The sequence below is a fragment of the Terrapene carolina genome, unplaced genomic scaffold (genome assembly GCF_002925995.2).
Source record: "Terrapene carolina triunguis isolate 2854851 unplaced genomic scaffold, T_m_triunguis-2.0 Scaffold130, whole genome shotgun sequence".
In the NCBI taxonomy this organism is placed as follows: Eukaryota; Metazoa; Chordata; order Testudines; family Emydidae; genus Terrapene; species Terrapene triunguis.
Window position 1 is genome coordinate 8,353,040 of NW_020664481.1, and position 16,736 is coordinate 8,369,775.

The following is a 16,736-nucleotide window of genomic DNA, read 5'->3' on the forward strand; positions in this document are numbered from 1 at the left end:
GCTGGCTCCCACAGGCAGCACTGTCAAGTATTAAGGCACCTAAAGTTACTAGGCAGGTGGTATGGGTCTAGATAAGCCCCAGCATGTGTCACCATGTACAATTAATAAGGAATAGAGGTGCTAGCTCATGCTTTTAACATGTCCAATCCTCCTGAAGCTTAGAAGGGACTCCCAGCACCTTTCAGCATTTTTTTTTTTAAGTTTGGTTTTAATATACATACTGCTACTCACAGTGAAGGGGCTGAAGACAGCTAGTGAAGCAATGCTCCTGAAATACATACAGAATTTAGAATGTATGTTAGCTGTGGAAGAGAGGACAGCCTGTGGGGGTTGGAGAAGCTGGTGCTAGCACTATGCCTTAAGTGATATGAAGGAAGGTAGTAGTTATTGGAGTTACTAGCATGGTGTTGCTTAATGACAGCTAGCTTGACTGGAGAAGGGTAGAGACTTTTGCTTATGGATGAAATCTAGTCAAATGAGTACATTCAAATCCTTAAATCAGACAGCTGCAGTTAGTAGAATTCAGTAATCTTAGAAAGGTACAGGGCACCCCCACCCCACCCCACCTTAATGGTTTTAATTCTAGAGCTGTAATGCTGAAGTCATCTAGCCCACTTTCTAGTACAAAATGCAAGAAAGCTAGGGCCAGCTGCCTGACAATTAAAAAGTTATGCATTTAGATGTGCCCCAGAATAGGGTTTTGCGTTAAGTGTGTAGAGTGTAATGGGCTAGGAAGTAAAATAATCTATATGCTGTAGTACACACCAACAGCAGATATTATATGTCAAATAATAAAGACTAGTCCAACCACAAGGTGACAGATTTAAATTAGAATAGGACTGACATGTAGATTCCCTCTTTTGAGCCTATGGAGTTTAGTGCTAAGAAATAAGTTTAGCATAAGCCAGACCAGGACATTCATAGCTAAGCTTAGCTACTACTTCCCCTTACACAAGGCTGAGGGAACAATCTCTTCCTTTTTAATCAAAGAAATTTGATCTGGCATGAGGTTCCCACTCCAGGGTATTTGCACAAAGATAAATGATAAACTTGATAGCTGAACACTTCAGGCTAAGCTCACAGGGAAATGCAAAGGAGAAATCCATTAGATTCTATGTTAAAACAGTGATATTTGATCCAGTACAGAAAATAAGAGTTCAGCTGCTGCTTTTAATTGTTTCTCCCAGGAGAAGACAAGTGCTGAAGTCTTCATTCCCACTGAAGCAAGAGAAGCAGCCATCCAAAATGAAGGGATGGAAGTATGAAGCTGTGGAGGAAGTACAGATTGGTTGAGTTTTTTTTCATACAAATAAAAGTTAGACATTTCTGGCTGTGATTAACACCAAGCCCATCCTTCATTAGATACTAGGGCTCTGGCTTATTTCAAACCAAAAGTTTCAGCCATTAAGCCATAGAGTAACACTCCTTCAAGCAACCAACTGTTAGCCATTTACAGGAACAAAAATGGGAGAAGTGTTAAACATATACATGTTTATTTATTACAATTTACATTACTCCATAGCAATGGGGCAGCTCTGTTCTAATTCTTAACAATGAAGTCCTAACAAAAATAAATCCAAGCTTTTACAGTAACTTAGTCAAGGCATAAATTAAAGTTCTGGCTTGTAATGGGTTCAGTTATCGAAGTGCCTTTTCAACAAAATTCCCCATCAACCATGAAAGGAACACACACCTAATAACTAAGAGCTTAACCCACTTATTCATGCAAACAAGTTTATAACCCCTCCCCCCAATTCCCCCCACACCTCTTAAAAAAACAAAACACTATTTACAGTTTGGGGGGGTTAGAGAAAACAAATTAAAAACACCCATCCGACAAGCTTCATTACATGGGCTGCCCTTTTAGTTTAGGGAAAGCAACATTCTATAGTGTTCCATCACAGAGCCTACTAGTGTACATAAAGCTGTTTGCAGTGTATACTGTTTACACAATCTGGTACTGTTAGGGGGGCAATAAGTCATCTCTCAAATTGCTCCTTTTGAGAGGTTTCTCCATCTTTATTCTTGCTTAGTTTACAGGTAAGCTACTGCAAGAACATTTCATGGAGTATTTAACACTGCATGTAGGAGATCACTTGCTGTTCTAGCACTCTTTTAATGAGTGAGGATACACAGCATAGCACTCTCCCCTACATAGAACCTGGCTAGTTAGAGGCTTCGGGCTTTTTCCTCCAAACAGGACTTCAGAGACAGCCCCAAGTGACTGATTTTGTGCCACTGCATGGAATCATGCAGTACCCCTGAAAGAGTAGTGGACTTGCAAATAACTGTACACTTTTTTTTACACTATCACATGATCAGCAGCCACCCAGTATTCCCAAGTCACACTATACACAACCCCTTCAGCAGTGGAAATCTATTTCCAGACCACATGCTACTGAAGTTATGCTGCCTTAACAATGAGAGCTCAGCAGCAGCAAAGGGTACATTTGGTTGTCAGAACAAACAAGTTAGCTGGTTTACTTCCAGTGAGCTTTGGTTCGGTTTTAAAGAAAGTTAAAATAGCATGATCTTCAGGGTACAGAAAGGGAGTTTTACTTTGTTTCAACTACAGCAACCTTAGAGAGTCCCAGAAAGAAGAACCATATTTTAAGTTAGCCTGCACTTTGGGGAAGAAAAAAAGACTCCAAAGAAGATAACCCTGAACACATTCCCTCTTGCAAAAATATTCCAGCTCTCAGATGCTGGTTCAAATTAAGCTGAAGCCCAAAATACAAGCAGTAGTACATGAACTTCTGTCACTGACTTTCAGACAGTAAACAAGGACTTATTCTTATCCCACATTGGTACAGCAGTTCATTTTCATCCTATATACATAATTTTCATCTTCATGGCAGAGGAATTTGGAGCCTGCAGAGAGAGAGAGAGAAAGAAAATTAGGCATCAAATAAAGGAGACCAATCCCACCTCTTTCCCATCCATGCCCACAGAAACACCAATCTGAGATGGGTTCCCCTGGTCAAGCTATACTTGCTCAACTAAATCACAAATGCAACCTCAATGTTTTGCATTCTATTGTCTTGGGAGGAAGGCAAGGGCCACTTTTATTCAGACTTGGTCAGAATGTCAACCGCAGCAAAGAATAACCATGAGTGGCATGACAATGACGTTGTTAAGGCTGCTCTATCCCGATACCACCCAATATGAAGAGGATGAAAGGTGCATCCATAAGGAATCACCTTTGGTCTGCTTGCAAAACTAGCAGCCAAGGTAAAAATTGACAGCATTTGCTACAAAAAACTTGCCTCCATTACACTCTTCCAGTACCAGCTCTGTGAGTTGTTTGGTTTCGCCGTGCTGCTCCACTACCCCTTCCGCCTCGAAATCCACCACGAAAGCTACGTCCACGAAGAAACCTGCCAGACACGCCAAATGTCTCTGTATTAAGCTTCCTTTCTTCAGCCCATGTTGTACGCCTGGAACTGAACAAGACTGCAGTCAGGCTTGAGTCAAGCATGAAAATTATTCAGAAGATGTTTTGTGAAAGTCCGTCCCACTTGTGCAGGAGCGAGGAAATCATTTTACAGGTATCTAGAAAGACGGATATGCTGCACCCTGCCTTCTCTGCACCCTTACTCAAGCCTTGGACTTGTCACATATTAAGGGACGGCTCAACGGTCATATCTTGTTAGTTACCATTTCACCCCAACTGGAAGCAGGAACCACAAGTGCCTTAAAGGGACTGAACAGTAGTTTCAATAGTGCTACAGTACCCGCCACCTGTTTTCCTGAAATACTATTGGTAGCTTTAGAGCAATTAAGTTCTACCAAGTTTCAATCATGACAACCAGAAAAGGAGTTCCTGTTTTAGACCAGCTTTAGTAACTAGAAAGCACTAGACGACGCCTTCCCCACAAAAAAGGTAACTGTATATCACTATACTACTTATAGTAACTGTATGGAAGAACAGGATTATATTTCCGAGTTCCACTGTCAACAAATGAGACTATCAATGTTGGGCTTGAGTGCTGACACAGATCGGCAAAGTCACTGTTTAAAGATTCAGAATTACAGCAGCCCCTAGAATCAAACAAAGATCAGGGCTTTTGTGCAAGCTGCTGTACAAGAGCAGTTCCTGGACTCAAGAGCTTACAGTCTAAATAGGGAAAAAGAGGGTGCAAGGAAACAGATGAAGTGATTTGCCTAAGGCCCACACAAATTCAACAGCAGAGCCTGGATTAAAGCATTAGAAGTCCGACTTCTACAACAGCTCTACTCTACACCTTCCCACCCCTTCCCCTCAATAGATAAAGATGTACATTGATTACTTTGCACAATTTATATAGGAAGAAAAAGTGCAATTAGTGACTTAGAAGGATAAAAATGCAACTGTTAGCCAAGGAAGTGCAGCATACAGTAATGGGAGAGGAGGTGGTTTAGAACTTCAGAAAAAAGTTAAAGGCAATCTAGCCACCAGCTGTCTGGTAAGGACACAGGAATGGATAGGTGATATGGGGATTATTTTAAAACCCAGGAGAACTTTTTTTTTTAAACAGATATTTAAGGGACACAGATAGTTTGGAGACAATGTTTTAAATAAAATCCTTAAATTAAGCAATTATATTTAGGAAATTCTAATGGAAGCATGGAACAACTTGGATTTAGACTTTCCCCTACAAACACTGCAGCACTTGTGCCTGGAAGAACAGGAAGCAACTCTCCATAATCTTAATGGAACGGATTCAGGCTTGGAGGACAAATGGTAAAGACTAAGTGGAAAAAATTAGGTAAAGAAGTTAAGGATATTTTAAAACAGTTTCTAGAAGGTCTAAAAGATATTGTAGTTTGATATTCCAATAGTTCACCATTTGGATGTCTTGCGTTCAATCTGATACACCAAAAGCATAACTTTAACTTAAACTCAGATGTGAACAAGTGCTTAAGTGAATTCCCTCCCCCCCAAAAAAGAAAAAACCCCAAGACTGCAATTTGTTCTAAGATCAGATATCACTATTTGTAAGTTTAGTAGTGTCTAGTGAGCTATCGAATTCTAGGGCCACATGCCTTCCAAAAGCCTGGTTATTGATCATCCAAAACTTCAGAATAGAAGAAGCCTTTCAAGATGCTGTGTTTCATTTATCCATGTTCCTATAAATGGCTAGGCTTTGCCTAGCACAGAACCTCACTAATATACTGCCGGCACTAAGGGATGTAAGACAGGCTGAGGTTCAGAAAGATAATTACCTGGATTTTAGTTCTGAAGAGATGTTGTCAAAGAAAGACTTTGATTTATCATAATAGCAATTGGGTCCAAGGAGGTCTTCATCTGCATTGCCATCATTCTGAGATGCTACTCCAGGATCACTCTTTTCTTCCCCTGCCTCAGCTTTGTCATCTGAAGATAGAAGATTAATTACATACTTCCTTGCTGCGTATACTGAAGAGCCATCAGTTTTCTTGCTCCCTCAAACTAGATTGATTAAAATAGGGAAGAATCTCCAATCACGTAATTTCTCAGAGCAAGAGGTTGTCTATACACCATCCTTAAAATTAGTAAAGCCACTTACATTTAATAAAGACACAAACCTTTAAAGTTCAGTTTCTTCTTGAATTCTTTATCAAGTTCCTCTCGGTTGAACTGTGCATTTGCACTTTCAAAATCAAAGTCACCTTCAAACTTTATTGTGTTTTCCTTCACAGTGGCTGGTCTATTTTGTCCTCTAGAACGATTTCTGGTTCTCCTGTTTCCTGAAAGCAGGAGAGTTTAAACACTTGGTAACGCGTAGGAAGGTTAAATGACTTGGTCAAGGCCAGAGAAACCAGGATTAGAACTCAGGAGTTTCTGGCTTCCAGTCCTGTGATTATGCCACACCTCTTTGAAAGAGACGTCTGATCTTCACTGTAGAAACACATTAGAGCAGTACTTTAACTTTTTGGAAAACATTCTTGGCTGTTAAGTCTTACTGTTACGTTAGAGGACTACAGCCAACTTTCCCTGACAGTGCTGCATTCAACTACTATAAAGATAACGCCAAGCAGTCTGTGGGGAAAAAACTAAACAATTAAAGTTTCCCAAGGAATCTGAAGGAATTTAAGCCCATAAATCCACACACATTGGGATATGTACAGATTTCAGGAAACCCACACAAGGCTGGAACCAGTTAAATGGTTCTCTACAATACATGAGGAAGACAAGTTAGATGAGTTGTGATAACATGATCTGGCTGGTTATGGCTACCTCAAATCCCTTTTGAAGATCCTTACACAGTATGAGGGGTAGCCTGTGTAAAGACAACAATTTATAGCAAGTTTACATGAGTATACTGGAGTTTCAGGGGAGACGCAACAGAGCAATTCTCCCCTGGTATGTTCTCTATGGCTCTGCAAGGTTCTTGCAGAAGAACCTCTGGAGCTAAGGAAGCATTACTTCTGCATGCCTGAATACTCTTTTGGCTGTTTTGTTCCATGTACCCTCTTTATTTTATTATTTTTTTACTATTAACGTGGTGGTGCTCATAAGCATCTTACGTTAGCCAGTATTCTCAATTATATGGAGCAGAGAATTGAAGTTCTATAAGGCAGTTTGTATGTTTAAGGTCAAGTTAGCCTACCCGATCTTCTCCTTTGAGGTCTTCTGTTTTCATCATTCACCTGGCCTTGAGTTTGCACAGGTGGTGGCTGAACTGTGTCTACAGCAAAGAAACAGGGAAAGGAAGACTGTTTATAACCCAAGCATATAAGAACAAAGTTAACTTTCAACTTCTAAGGTACGCTAACTTAGAACAGTCCTTAAGCCTGCTTGATAAGTTACTTCAACATTTTTCTGAAGGAAGCTCTACCAAATACCCATTTGAAAACAAGACTTTGGTATACCATTTGTCTTACTACTTTGTGGAATCTGCCTTCCATTGCGTTGGATCCCGGAAACTACTTTTGCTGGGGGTGGCTTTTTTTGATTCATGTTATCAACTGGACCAGTCTGAACAGCCTGCTCCACCATGGGGCTTTTGCGTACGGGGTGAACCAATGGGAAGCCAGTACCTGGAAAAACAAAGGGGTGATTACAATAACTAGTTTTTTAGTTGCATTCCAGGAAGTACTGCATGAAAGAATTACATCAACAGTGCTCCTGAACCCCATCTACCTCCATGATCAAAAACAGATTTCAATACCTGCGTAGAACCTCCTAGGCACTTCCATTATTCTGCTATGGGAGTTTGGTATGCATCTCACTACATATGGGTAAGTGTTGGCATACAAGTTTTGGCCCATGAGCTCAAGTCCATAAATCAAGTCAACAATTTTACCCTTGAAGAATGCAAGTTAACTATTACTATAAAGGAGCAAATTGTTAAGGACAAAGTTAATATGCATATCAAATTAAGAAGTCACTATATATGTGCAATAAGCTTCCAAAATATACAAATTCCCATTTCTCTTCATTAGGTATTCTTGTTTGGGTATGATTTTACAGAATAAATATATTTTTTAGGTAAAAGAAGCTTGCTTCAGACTTTTCCTGAAAGTGCTTCATTTTCAAAGTAGTTGTGATTGTCTCAATGTGCATAACTTTTACTGCATCTACAGCTTGGTCTTACTGTACACAGCTTTTTGATATGCAGAACCAGATTAATGTGGCATCAATGTCAGATCTATTGTTAAAATAAATGTTTAATGGCTCTAGTATTTATGGTCCATCAAGTACAAGTCACATTTATATGCATTTGGAAGTCCTTCCATAAGGACACTACAAGTAGTTGGGTACTGTTAAAAAAAAAACACCACCAAGAAAACCCAGAAACAAGTTGAAACTAGTCCAGTCTCAATGTTTCCTAGATATTAAAGCACACAGTACCGGAGTTAGAGGGTAACATTTCAACCTTAACCAACCTCCTGGACTTTTGTTTCAACACCTTTTTTTACACTATGACACATTTAGGAACTTATCTCGACGGTGTGAAGCATAACAAGCCATATTAGGAAGTTAAAATAAATGTTCAGACAAATACTCATTCCCTATGGTTGCAAAGAAGTTAATGTTTGGTACTTTGAGACATCTCACTTAATTCTTTATATGAACATAAAATTTGATGAACAGAATGTTAGGTAGTTTTGCATAAATGAGGACAGATATTTGCTTCCATGCAACTGGTTCAGTTTAAGATCAAGAAATGCATTGCACCATTACACAAGCCAAGCCATTGCTTATTTTAGTGCATCCTGAATCTGCATTCTATTTCTAGGATTCTCTATTGTGCCACATACTAACCTAGTACACACTTAAGACTTTCACAAGAATAAACCAGAAATACCCTTGGAGTAGGTCTAGATATTAAGCCTTCCCAGTACTTACTATCAGCAAGCATCATTTTGAAGCTTACTTTAATTGGATCTTTGATATGGTACACAGAGATAGAGCTGGGCCAAAAAGAGGGGGGGAAAGCCACACACGTTTTCTTTCTAACTTCACCCAAGCATTTTTTTGAAGTGTAGATTATAAGCAGATTCATGACAGCTACCTGCACATGTGGATTGTACCCACACTATTTGCCCTGAAAACACTGCAAAGCTCTTCAACCTAGTTTTCCCCTGAACCTACTTTTGAACTGGATTCACTATAGTGCATAAAATTTAAGATTGACCAACTGTCATGTCTTTGTTCAGATATGATAGTTTCCATGAATGCAGATTGTCAAACAAGAGGTTCAATGAGTAAAGCATGAATACTGCATTCATGCACCACCTACTGAAGCAGAGAGCTATTTAGAGTGGCCCATGTCAAGTGTGGAACGCATTCAAAAATTCCTCTCCAATCACAAATGGGAGAAGGCTCTAGTATTTCTTTAAGGACCTAGCTAATTAGCAGTTACCCCAGAACTTAGTACCATTATAGCCCTACCCGGAAACAAAATTTGTATCTGCATCTGTGGATGACCACAGATATAAAGTGGATATCCATGGATTTGCAGGGCTGTAAGCATCATTCCTTCCTCTACCGAAAGGAAAGGTCCATTTCATGCCATTCTTTAAGCTGGCAAATAAATATCTATTGTTATGTCCCAACAAGCAAACATCTTCTGCAGCCAGTCTTCCCTATGAAGACTAACCACTATCCTGTACTTTTTCTCCTTCCCCAGCCCCCCAGTCAATTCTCCTAGAGTAACAGTAAGCCAGAACTCTAACAAATGGTCCGAAACAAAGAACTAAGAACGATGTATCAATTTTGCTACAGTTACACACAAGTACTGTCATTTTGAGAGGGTTAACAAGCAGAATAGAATGTTTTGCAAACACCATGCAGGTTCTTCCAAATATTTGGAGTCCTCAAACTGCTGTTACCCTTGGAAGAGAGCTGATGTGGCTCGGAAGACATGTCAGGCTCTGAAACAGGTTGTGGAGACGGAGAAGAGCTAGGGCTGGAAGCAGCTGCTGATGTTGGAGGGCTTACCAGTTTCTCTAAAGAGACAGAGGGGAGAAGAGAAAGCAAAAAAGGTACACAAATAAGGCAAGGTAGCTGAGACACTGTGAGGACTTGGAAAGAGATACAAGAAGTTACCTAGAATAGCATTGAGATGCTACCTATTTGGAGTCCTTTCCTACAGTACTGAGAATTTTCAGTATCAGAGTGCAGAATATGCAGGTCATCTTAAACTAGAAACAGACTATGTCCTCATTAAGTCAATAACCAAAATGTTTAAGCTTGTGTATATATATATTAGTACTTCCAAACAGATGCTATTAGACTCATTTACTGTTCTTACTGTCTCTAAACGGAGAAATTTCTTAACTTTTTTTTTTTTACAATTAAGCCTCATTTCATAAGGCTGGCTGTATCCTCTGTCAGCAGTTAAAGCAAACAGTCAATTCAGAAAATGTAGTTATTAGTAACGCTAGGGCACAAACCCTTGTGAAACCACGCCTTAAAGACAGGGTACAATTTCAAAGAGCACATCTTCAAGCTTTTACTCACCTAAACCTAATGAAGCTGCATATTGCTGGCTAAGTAAAGAGCTGGCAGCAAGCTGGCTGTAGTGCTGCATGCCTCTAAATGGACTATAAGGCACATGTGGCTGGAAGGATGATGTAGAGGCAGAGCCCAGTGAAGACTGCATAACAAAAGAATAGTGTAAGTACATTTCCACTGACAGCACCCAGCAGTTTCTGAACTCTTGTATTTCCTATTTCCTCACTGTCCTCGCAGTTGAGGATTTAGTGCTTTTAAGGTACTAAAAGTAACAAGACTGTTTAAAATGTCAATTTATTTATGAAAATATTTAAAGATCACTTACAGCAGTGATTTCACCTGGGTCAATTAAAATCTGGACGGCTTACCAGGTTTTCAATGCTGCAATACTATGGCCACAAAGACTGAAGGAAGTATTGGGTTGAAAACCAGTGTTTCCTCTTGAATTATGAAAGTTCTTGGAAACATTTACACGGACCTTTAGTTTTGTACCACCACCTTTATAACCCGAAGCCTTGTGGTTTAGGTCAAGCTTTGAATTGCTCGTATTTTGCCTCAAAACTGTCTACCACCATTTCAAATTGAAATTCTTACTTGGACAATAGCAGGATCCTGAGGCAGAGTATGCTGAGCTTTAGGAGGTTCACATACAGTAATGTCTTTGATGTCACTTCCCCGGAAAATTATGTATTCATAAATCTCTTCTCTTGGAGGAGCAGGTCTGTCTGTGGGACGGTCTTCAGTACCAAATGACCGCACTGGAGCATTTAAGAGAGAAAGTAGTAGATATTAACCTCTATTAGTACTGCAACTTGTTTCTCCAGCACATCATAGTTTTGGGTGAAGTTTAGCTTTATGCCACAGCAAAGGGCATGTACTCAAGGCTCTAAAGATCCCTGCTACAATATACATACATACACACACACACACACACACACACACACCCCCCCCCCCAAGAAGTCAGGTCACAGTTAGAACGAACAACTCCTGACCCCCACACATCTGATATTTCTAAAGCCCACCTCAGCAGTAGTCCATGTAAATAGGTGATTCTTAAAGTCAATGACTTGCGCTATTTTGTATTGATGAAGCCTGTTTCTAAGATGAGCTGCCACCACCCCCTTAACCGAGACTGCTCTACTGTCAGCCTCTTAAACTGGGGAATCCAGCTTGAGTTCCTCCAACCACCACAACTGTGGCAGAGTAGCACAAGAAGAGGGGCCGTCTCAGGCAGCAAGGTCCCAACTACAGCTGAGCAAATAATGGACTTGTTTTGTTCACTGGCAATGCCAAAAAAAGTTAATTAGTTTTGGGCCAAACATTCTCATTTGCTGAATCTTTCCAAAGAGTCAAAAACATCCCAGCTTGATCCCCCAGCCACAATTTGGGAAATCTGCCAAAAGCAAAGGAGGACTAGGTTCACAGAACACTTAGGAGCAGCAGCTCCCTTATAACCTTTAGTCCGGTGGTTTGGGTACCCACCTGGGCTGTTCTTACAATTGTCACTGGAATAGGAAAAAAGTGAGGATGACTCTCGTCTGGTGGTTAATGCCCTCACCTAGAATGTGAGATATTCAAGTTCTAGTTCCTGCTCCAATGACTAGTTTCTTTAGTAAAAAAAGTGAACAGCTGCAACACAAGAGACTGAGAATGTCTCTTATCAGAATCAGTCATAGCCCAGTGGCAAGGGCACTGGCCTGTAATGTGGAAGACAAGTTAAAAATCTCTCCTCCTACCCCTACAAGTATTTTGTGAAGCTAATTTTCCTTTGCTTTTGGCAAAATGCCCCTCCCCCAAAAAGTCAAGTATAGTTGAAACAAAACATTGTTTTGACATTATCAAAAACAACCTATTACTTGGTCAAAACTATTTGATGAACTCAGCACAAATTCATGAATACTTCTGGTCAATCCAAAATTGTTTTTCATAGAATAAGTTAATCACCAAAAAAATATTTCATCCAGCTCTAGTCCCACTCCATTTAAAGCTTTAGAGTTCAAACCACGACATTATATTTAATTTTTCATGAAAGCATGTGGTAGGTACAGGTAAAGCACAAGTTAATACACATTATTCACCTCTCTCCACTCCCAGAGAGTAATGCCATTGGTTTCATGATTAATACATATACTGCCTGCTTTACATCTTAAGCGAAGAACTCAAACACAGCTTAACTACATTTTGCGAACACTGAGCTACCACTAAACTGCAAAGTTGCACTGAATGGACTTCTGGATTTGCGGTTTCTTGAAGCACAGACTAAGATGTTGCTCATATTTGAGCAGGACTAGTGTCAGTCATTCTCCTTACAGGTCAATGCAGAGCACTACATTATGTGGCACATCCTTGGAACAGGACTAGGACACTAGTAACTGATTAATGCTCCTCTCTGTTCCAGCACTGCTGAGTCTGCAACTAAAACAACTAGTTTTAAACTACCTCAACACCACAAGCTATGGGTACTCTGGGATCTGCAAAGGCTGCCCATCATTCTCCAGGTGCAGTTTAACATGTTTTGATGTGTAAAAGCCTAAATGGCCTGAGACTAGCCTATTTGAGGGACTGCCTCTCCCCATGCCATACTACCATATCTGCAGTCAGCAGGGGCTACCCAAGCTGGATCCCCTCAGAGAGGCAGCAGCTGGTAGGGTGTTCTGTGATAGCCCCAGAACTCTATAGCTTGGTCCTCCCTTGGTCTGAAATAGCCCAAATGTGGTGACCTTCCAGGCACGCTGCAAAAGAAGTCTGTCAGTTTTAGAGAAAATTGAGAGCCTATGTCCCAAAATGATAAGGGGGTGGGAAAGGAGTTTCTATAGGTGTCTGGGTTAGTTCCTGCTGACATGATTATTTCTGTACTGCTGAGACCTTACTGATCTAAAACGTTAGGACACCTAGGACATTGGACAGAAGTCTTATTGCAAGTCTTTTAAATGGACATTGCTAGCATTTGCTAGCTATCTGCAATTTGAGAGATTCTGTAAAGAGTTCAAAATGCTTCTCTACTTCTCCAAACAAATCAAGGTCTTATTTATGAGCCACAATTCGGTCACAATGGCATGGGTCTAAGTATGACTGCAGCACTATTATTGTGGTCAGGCATCAGAAAACACTTGACATAAATCCTGTAGTTTAAGAAATCTTAGTCTTGCAAAAAAGCAAAATTTGATTTGAAAAACTTATAAAGTAGCATTTTAACAATGGAATATGAATCTGTCAGTTAAGAAATTAAGTTACAACACAGATGCCAATATGCTGCAGGCAGTGCACCAAATTAAAAGTGACCAACATCCAAAATACTTTAAGACTTATAGCTTTATTTCTAAGGAAAACAGCATGTATTTTTCCATACTAATTTACTACATATGAAGACATTCTTCTAGTACCGAGGTCCTGTGAAAGGCACTCCACTTAAGCACTGAAGTAGTGGCACTGAAGTAGTGAGTGCTAGGTGGAAAACAAAGGCTACAGAGGAGACTGCTGCATCCCACTCATTACAAAGGAGGCTCTGAATCAGCAGTGTAGATAGGACATAGGTAAAAAAATTGCATTTGTGTATATATGGATGCTAGGACCTCTACTTAAAGGACAAAGGCCGTAGCCCTGCTGTTCCAGCTGACAGCCATGTTGGGATCCAACTGAATTCCATTCTCTTCTCCTAGCTTCCTTACATACAATCTGTTACTCAGGCTTTGTAAAGGATGTGATGAAGTACATAGCTTTAGACACAGGCATGCTTATGTGGAGGTAAATCCTGCTCAGCTACATCTTATTATTTGAAGTTAGTCAGATATCTGAAATTCAAAATAAACTCATTTTAAGTAGGTTTTAAACATCCAAGTTAGATTTTCTTTATCTGCAGTTCGGCACATAGGAACTGTGGACCAGGAAAGATTGCCTGGATCCCCTGAATACTTCCCAGTATGGAAAGACGAAAAGATGAGGTCCTTGAATCTGATGCAGTAAGAGATTGCTAGTAGAAGGATTAAAGTTTGAGACACAGGCAGAGTTCAATGATTTTAGAAGTAACATTTTCAACAGACTGGAGAGAAAGAAGTGCTGATGAGGAAAATTAGACATTAAGAGGCACAAAGTCTTTTCCCCCATTAGGAAAATGAGGAGAGGGTGAAATGTGAAGATCGAGAAAGCAACAAAATTAAAGATACACGGCAGAGACGAAGAAAACCAAAACTTACACTGACAGGAGGCTGGAAATAGGAGAAGGATGGTGGCATGATGATTAGAAAAGCAGTATGGAAGAAATCTGGTTTGAGAGACTGTATGAGATGGCAAACAGAACTAAGATTCTAGAGAGAAGCAAGTTTGGGAGTCACTTGTGTAGGTGGTAGATGAAAATAAGGACAGCCAAAGACTAGCAGAGAATCAAGAGCAGTATGCCCAAGGACAGATAGCAAAATAAGGAGTAAGTGAAGAAGCAGTCTGCAAAATAGGAGAACCAGAAAAGCAGTGTCAAAAAAACAGGTAAACAGACTGAGGATTATACATAGGATTTAAGGGCACTGCACAAGAGATTACTATTTCAGAACATTATTCAGTTTGAACTTAGTCCAATTCTTGATCACAAGTATTAAAATGAGGAACCAAGATTTAGGGTTTGTACATTATTTTACAAAAAAATGTAATAGAAATTAAGATTCTTCTATTTCCACAAACACTCTGATCTGTTACTCACCCAATTCAAACACTGCAGAATTATTCTATCATCCAAGTAATAGAAAGTATATGAAGTAGGACAGTAAAAATCAATTCAATTGTTAGAACAGCATGTTATGACTAAATTATTGTAAGAGAAAGAAGTGGGGCTGTTTAAGACTAACAGGTGAACTTCAGATACTAGCAACTTTCACATGTTTTCGTCACAAAAAAGCTGAATTACTACACTATGCTTGAGAAATTAAACAGGTGTCCAAAAAAGGCCTTGTAACATTCCCACCAGCCTCCAAGTAAGGTGCAGTATATCCAGCAGTTAGTTCTCTTGTGAATATTTGACTTTCTTGCATTTGACCATTTGCACTACAAGCCAGGCTCACAATACTGTAGGAGGTAGCTCTGGCACTGTAAAGTAATTAATCACATGCTGACTCATGAAAGAGGCCACAGCTAAATGAACCAGCCCCGGCTGTAATTAAGGCTTTGCTCCTCAGTCTGCCTCCGCACTTGAGCTTGGGCAGGTTGGTATTTCGGAGCTGGAGTCGGAGTCAGCCAGCCCCAGACTGAAATAAGATGCGGGGTCCCCGGGGCTTTCGCCAGACCACCCCTGCAGAGCAGCTTGGCTCCAGCTGCTGCCTGTGTACACCTCCCTCGCCAGGAGGCTCGGCTCATTGTTCAGGCGTGTGGGGGCTGAAAGAGCATCCCAGACACGGCCTGAAGCCGAGGTCCAGGCAACCTCGGGAGGGAGCCGCCTCGGAGCCACGGCAGGGAGGCGCTGTCGGGGCCCACAGCCCCCGAGTCCGGGGGTGGCCAGCCGCGGCAGGTTTCCCGGCCCCAGCTCAGCCGTCTCCGCGTCAATGGGCCCGGGCACGTCGTTCCGCAGACCCCCCGCATCGCTGCCTTCGGCGAGCGGGGAGGCGACGCGGAGTGCCTCCGCTGTCCCGCCCCCTACCAGGCGCCGGGGTCCCCACCGACCCCCCGCAACCCAATTCTCCACCGAGCAGCGGGACGGATGCCTAGGCCCGACTTCCCCGTCCCAGCCCCGCGGTCTGCTCTGTGGGGAGAAGCCAGCCCCGCCGCCGCCGCCGCCGCGCGGAGGATGCCCGGCCCGGCCGCCCCTCACCTTTGGCCAGCGCCACGGTGGAGTTCTCGGTGTCGATGGTGTAGAGGATGCCCTCGTAGCGGATCTGCGCCTTGGAGATGAGGCTGATTTTGCTCCCGATGTAGGGGGTGCCCGAGCTCATGGCGCCGCCGGGGCCGGCCGCGCGGCCTGGCTAGGGGCTGAGGAGAGAGCGGCAGGAGGCGGGTGGCTCCGCTCGGCGGCGTAGGCCCTGGCTAGACGCGGGGGAGAGGCCGCTCAGGTAGCTGCACCGCCAGCCCAGCCTCGCCCCCTCACACACTGCGGAGTCGGGAGCCCCGCCGCCGCCGTCTGCGCCTTATATAGGGCGGAGGGAGACGGGGCTGGTGCGACATCGCGCATGCGCCTCTCTCCGTCACTGACCAGACGGGAGAGACAGGGTCAGACGGCAGTCACGTGATCCTGCCGGCCGTGGGTGCCACGTGCGCCTGCTCCCTGCGCCCCGGGGCAGAGAGCGCGTGCTGAGACCCGCCGCCTGACCCAGCTGCGATGCCGGCGCAGGGCAAAGCGTAAGGCTGTGCAGGAGCCCACGGTCAGCATGCGCTCCTGCAGCGGGTACAGACACACCCCTCTTTGGGACCCGCCGCGCTCCTCCTGTGTTCTAGGACCACAGGGTGAGAAGCCCACCCACCACAAGCATTAAACAATTGCTAGTCAGGCCCCCCAAATCATGAGAGTCTTAAGATGATACGTTGTGGGGTCTCTTTGTTTGCCATCTGGTGGTTAAGCTTTGAGGTGACACTTGGGTCACGCCCTCCAGCTTGTCCCTACAACCGCAAGGGCTGGACACTTCCTTCTGAAAATTTAAATTCTCATCTTTTGCCATTGCTCCAGAAGCTGCGTCTTTAAGGGTGCCACAAGACACGCTATGAGATTACCAGAGATAGCAACATGGACTGTAGGTACCTGGGCCCTGTGGACCCCATACCAGCAGTGCACTCTGCTGCTGGGAATCCACTTCCCACCCAGGGCCCCACAGTGCCCCCCTCCAGTTCTACAACACAG

General features: G+C 42.6%; 1 protein-coding gene across 4 annotated transcripts; it reads right to left on the reverse strand.

The window, feature by feature from the left end:
* Nucleotides 1–1,476: 1,476 nt before the first annotated feature.
* On the reverse strand, nt 1,477–16,032 carry LSM14B (LSM family member 14B). 4 transcript variants are annotated; one of them, XM_024199029.3, is made up of 10 exons: nt 15,717–16,032; nt 10,520–10,683; nt 9,932–10,067; nt 9,256–9,417; nt 6,847–7,002; nt 6,573–6,650; nt 5,548–5,709; nt 5,206–5,356; nt 3,267–3,443; nt 1,477–2,871 (listed from the first exon to the last, which is right to left on the reverse strand). In XM_024199029.3, the coding sequence occupies exons 1-9, from the start codon at nt 15,835–15,837 to the stop codon at nt 3,272–3,274; spliced, it is 1,302 nt and encodes a 433-aa protein (XP_024054797.2). In that variant the 5' UTR covers nt 15,838–16,032; the 3' UTR covers nt 1,477–2,871; nt 3,267–3,271. The 4 variants fall into 4 exon arrangements, with proteins under 4 accessions (XP_024054797.2, XP_024054795.2, XP_024054798.2 ...); XM_024199027.3 differs by having other exon boundaries at nt 6,835–7,002; nt 15,717–16,030; XM_024199030.3 differs by having other exon boundaries at nt 6,835–7,002; nt 9,301–9,417; nt 15,717–16,029.
* Nucleotides 16,033–16,736: the final 704 nt, after the last annotated feature.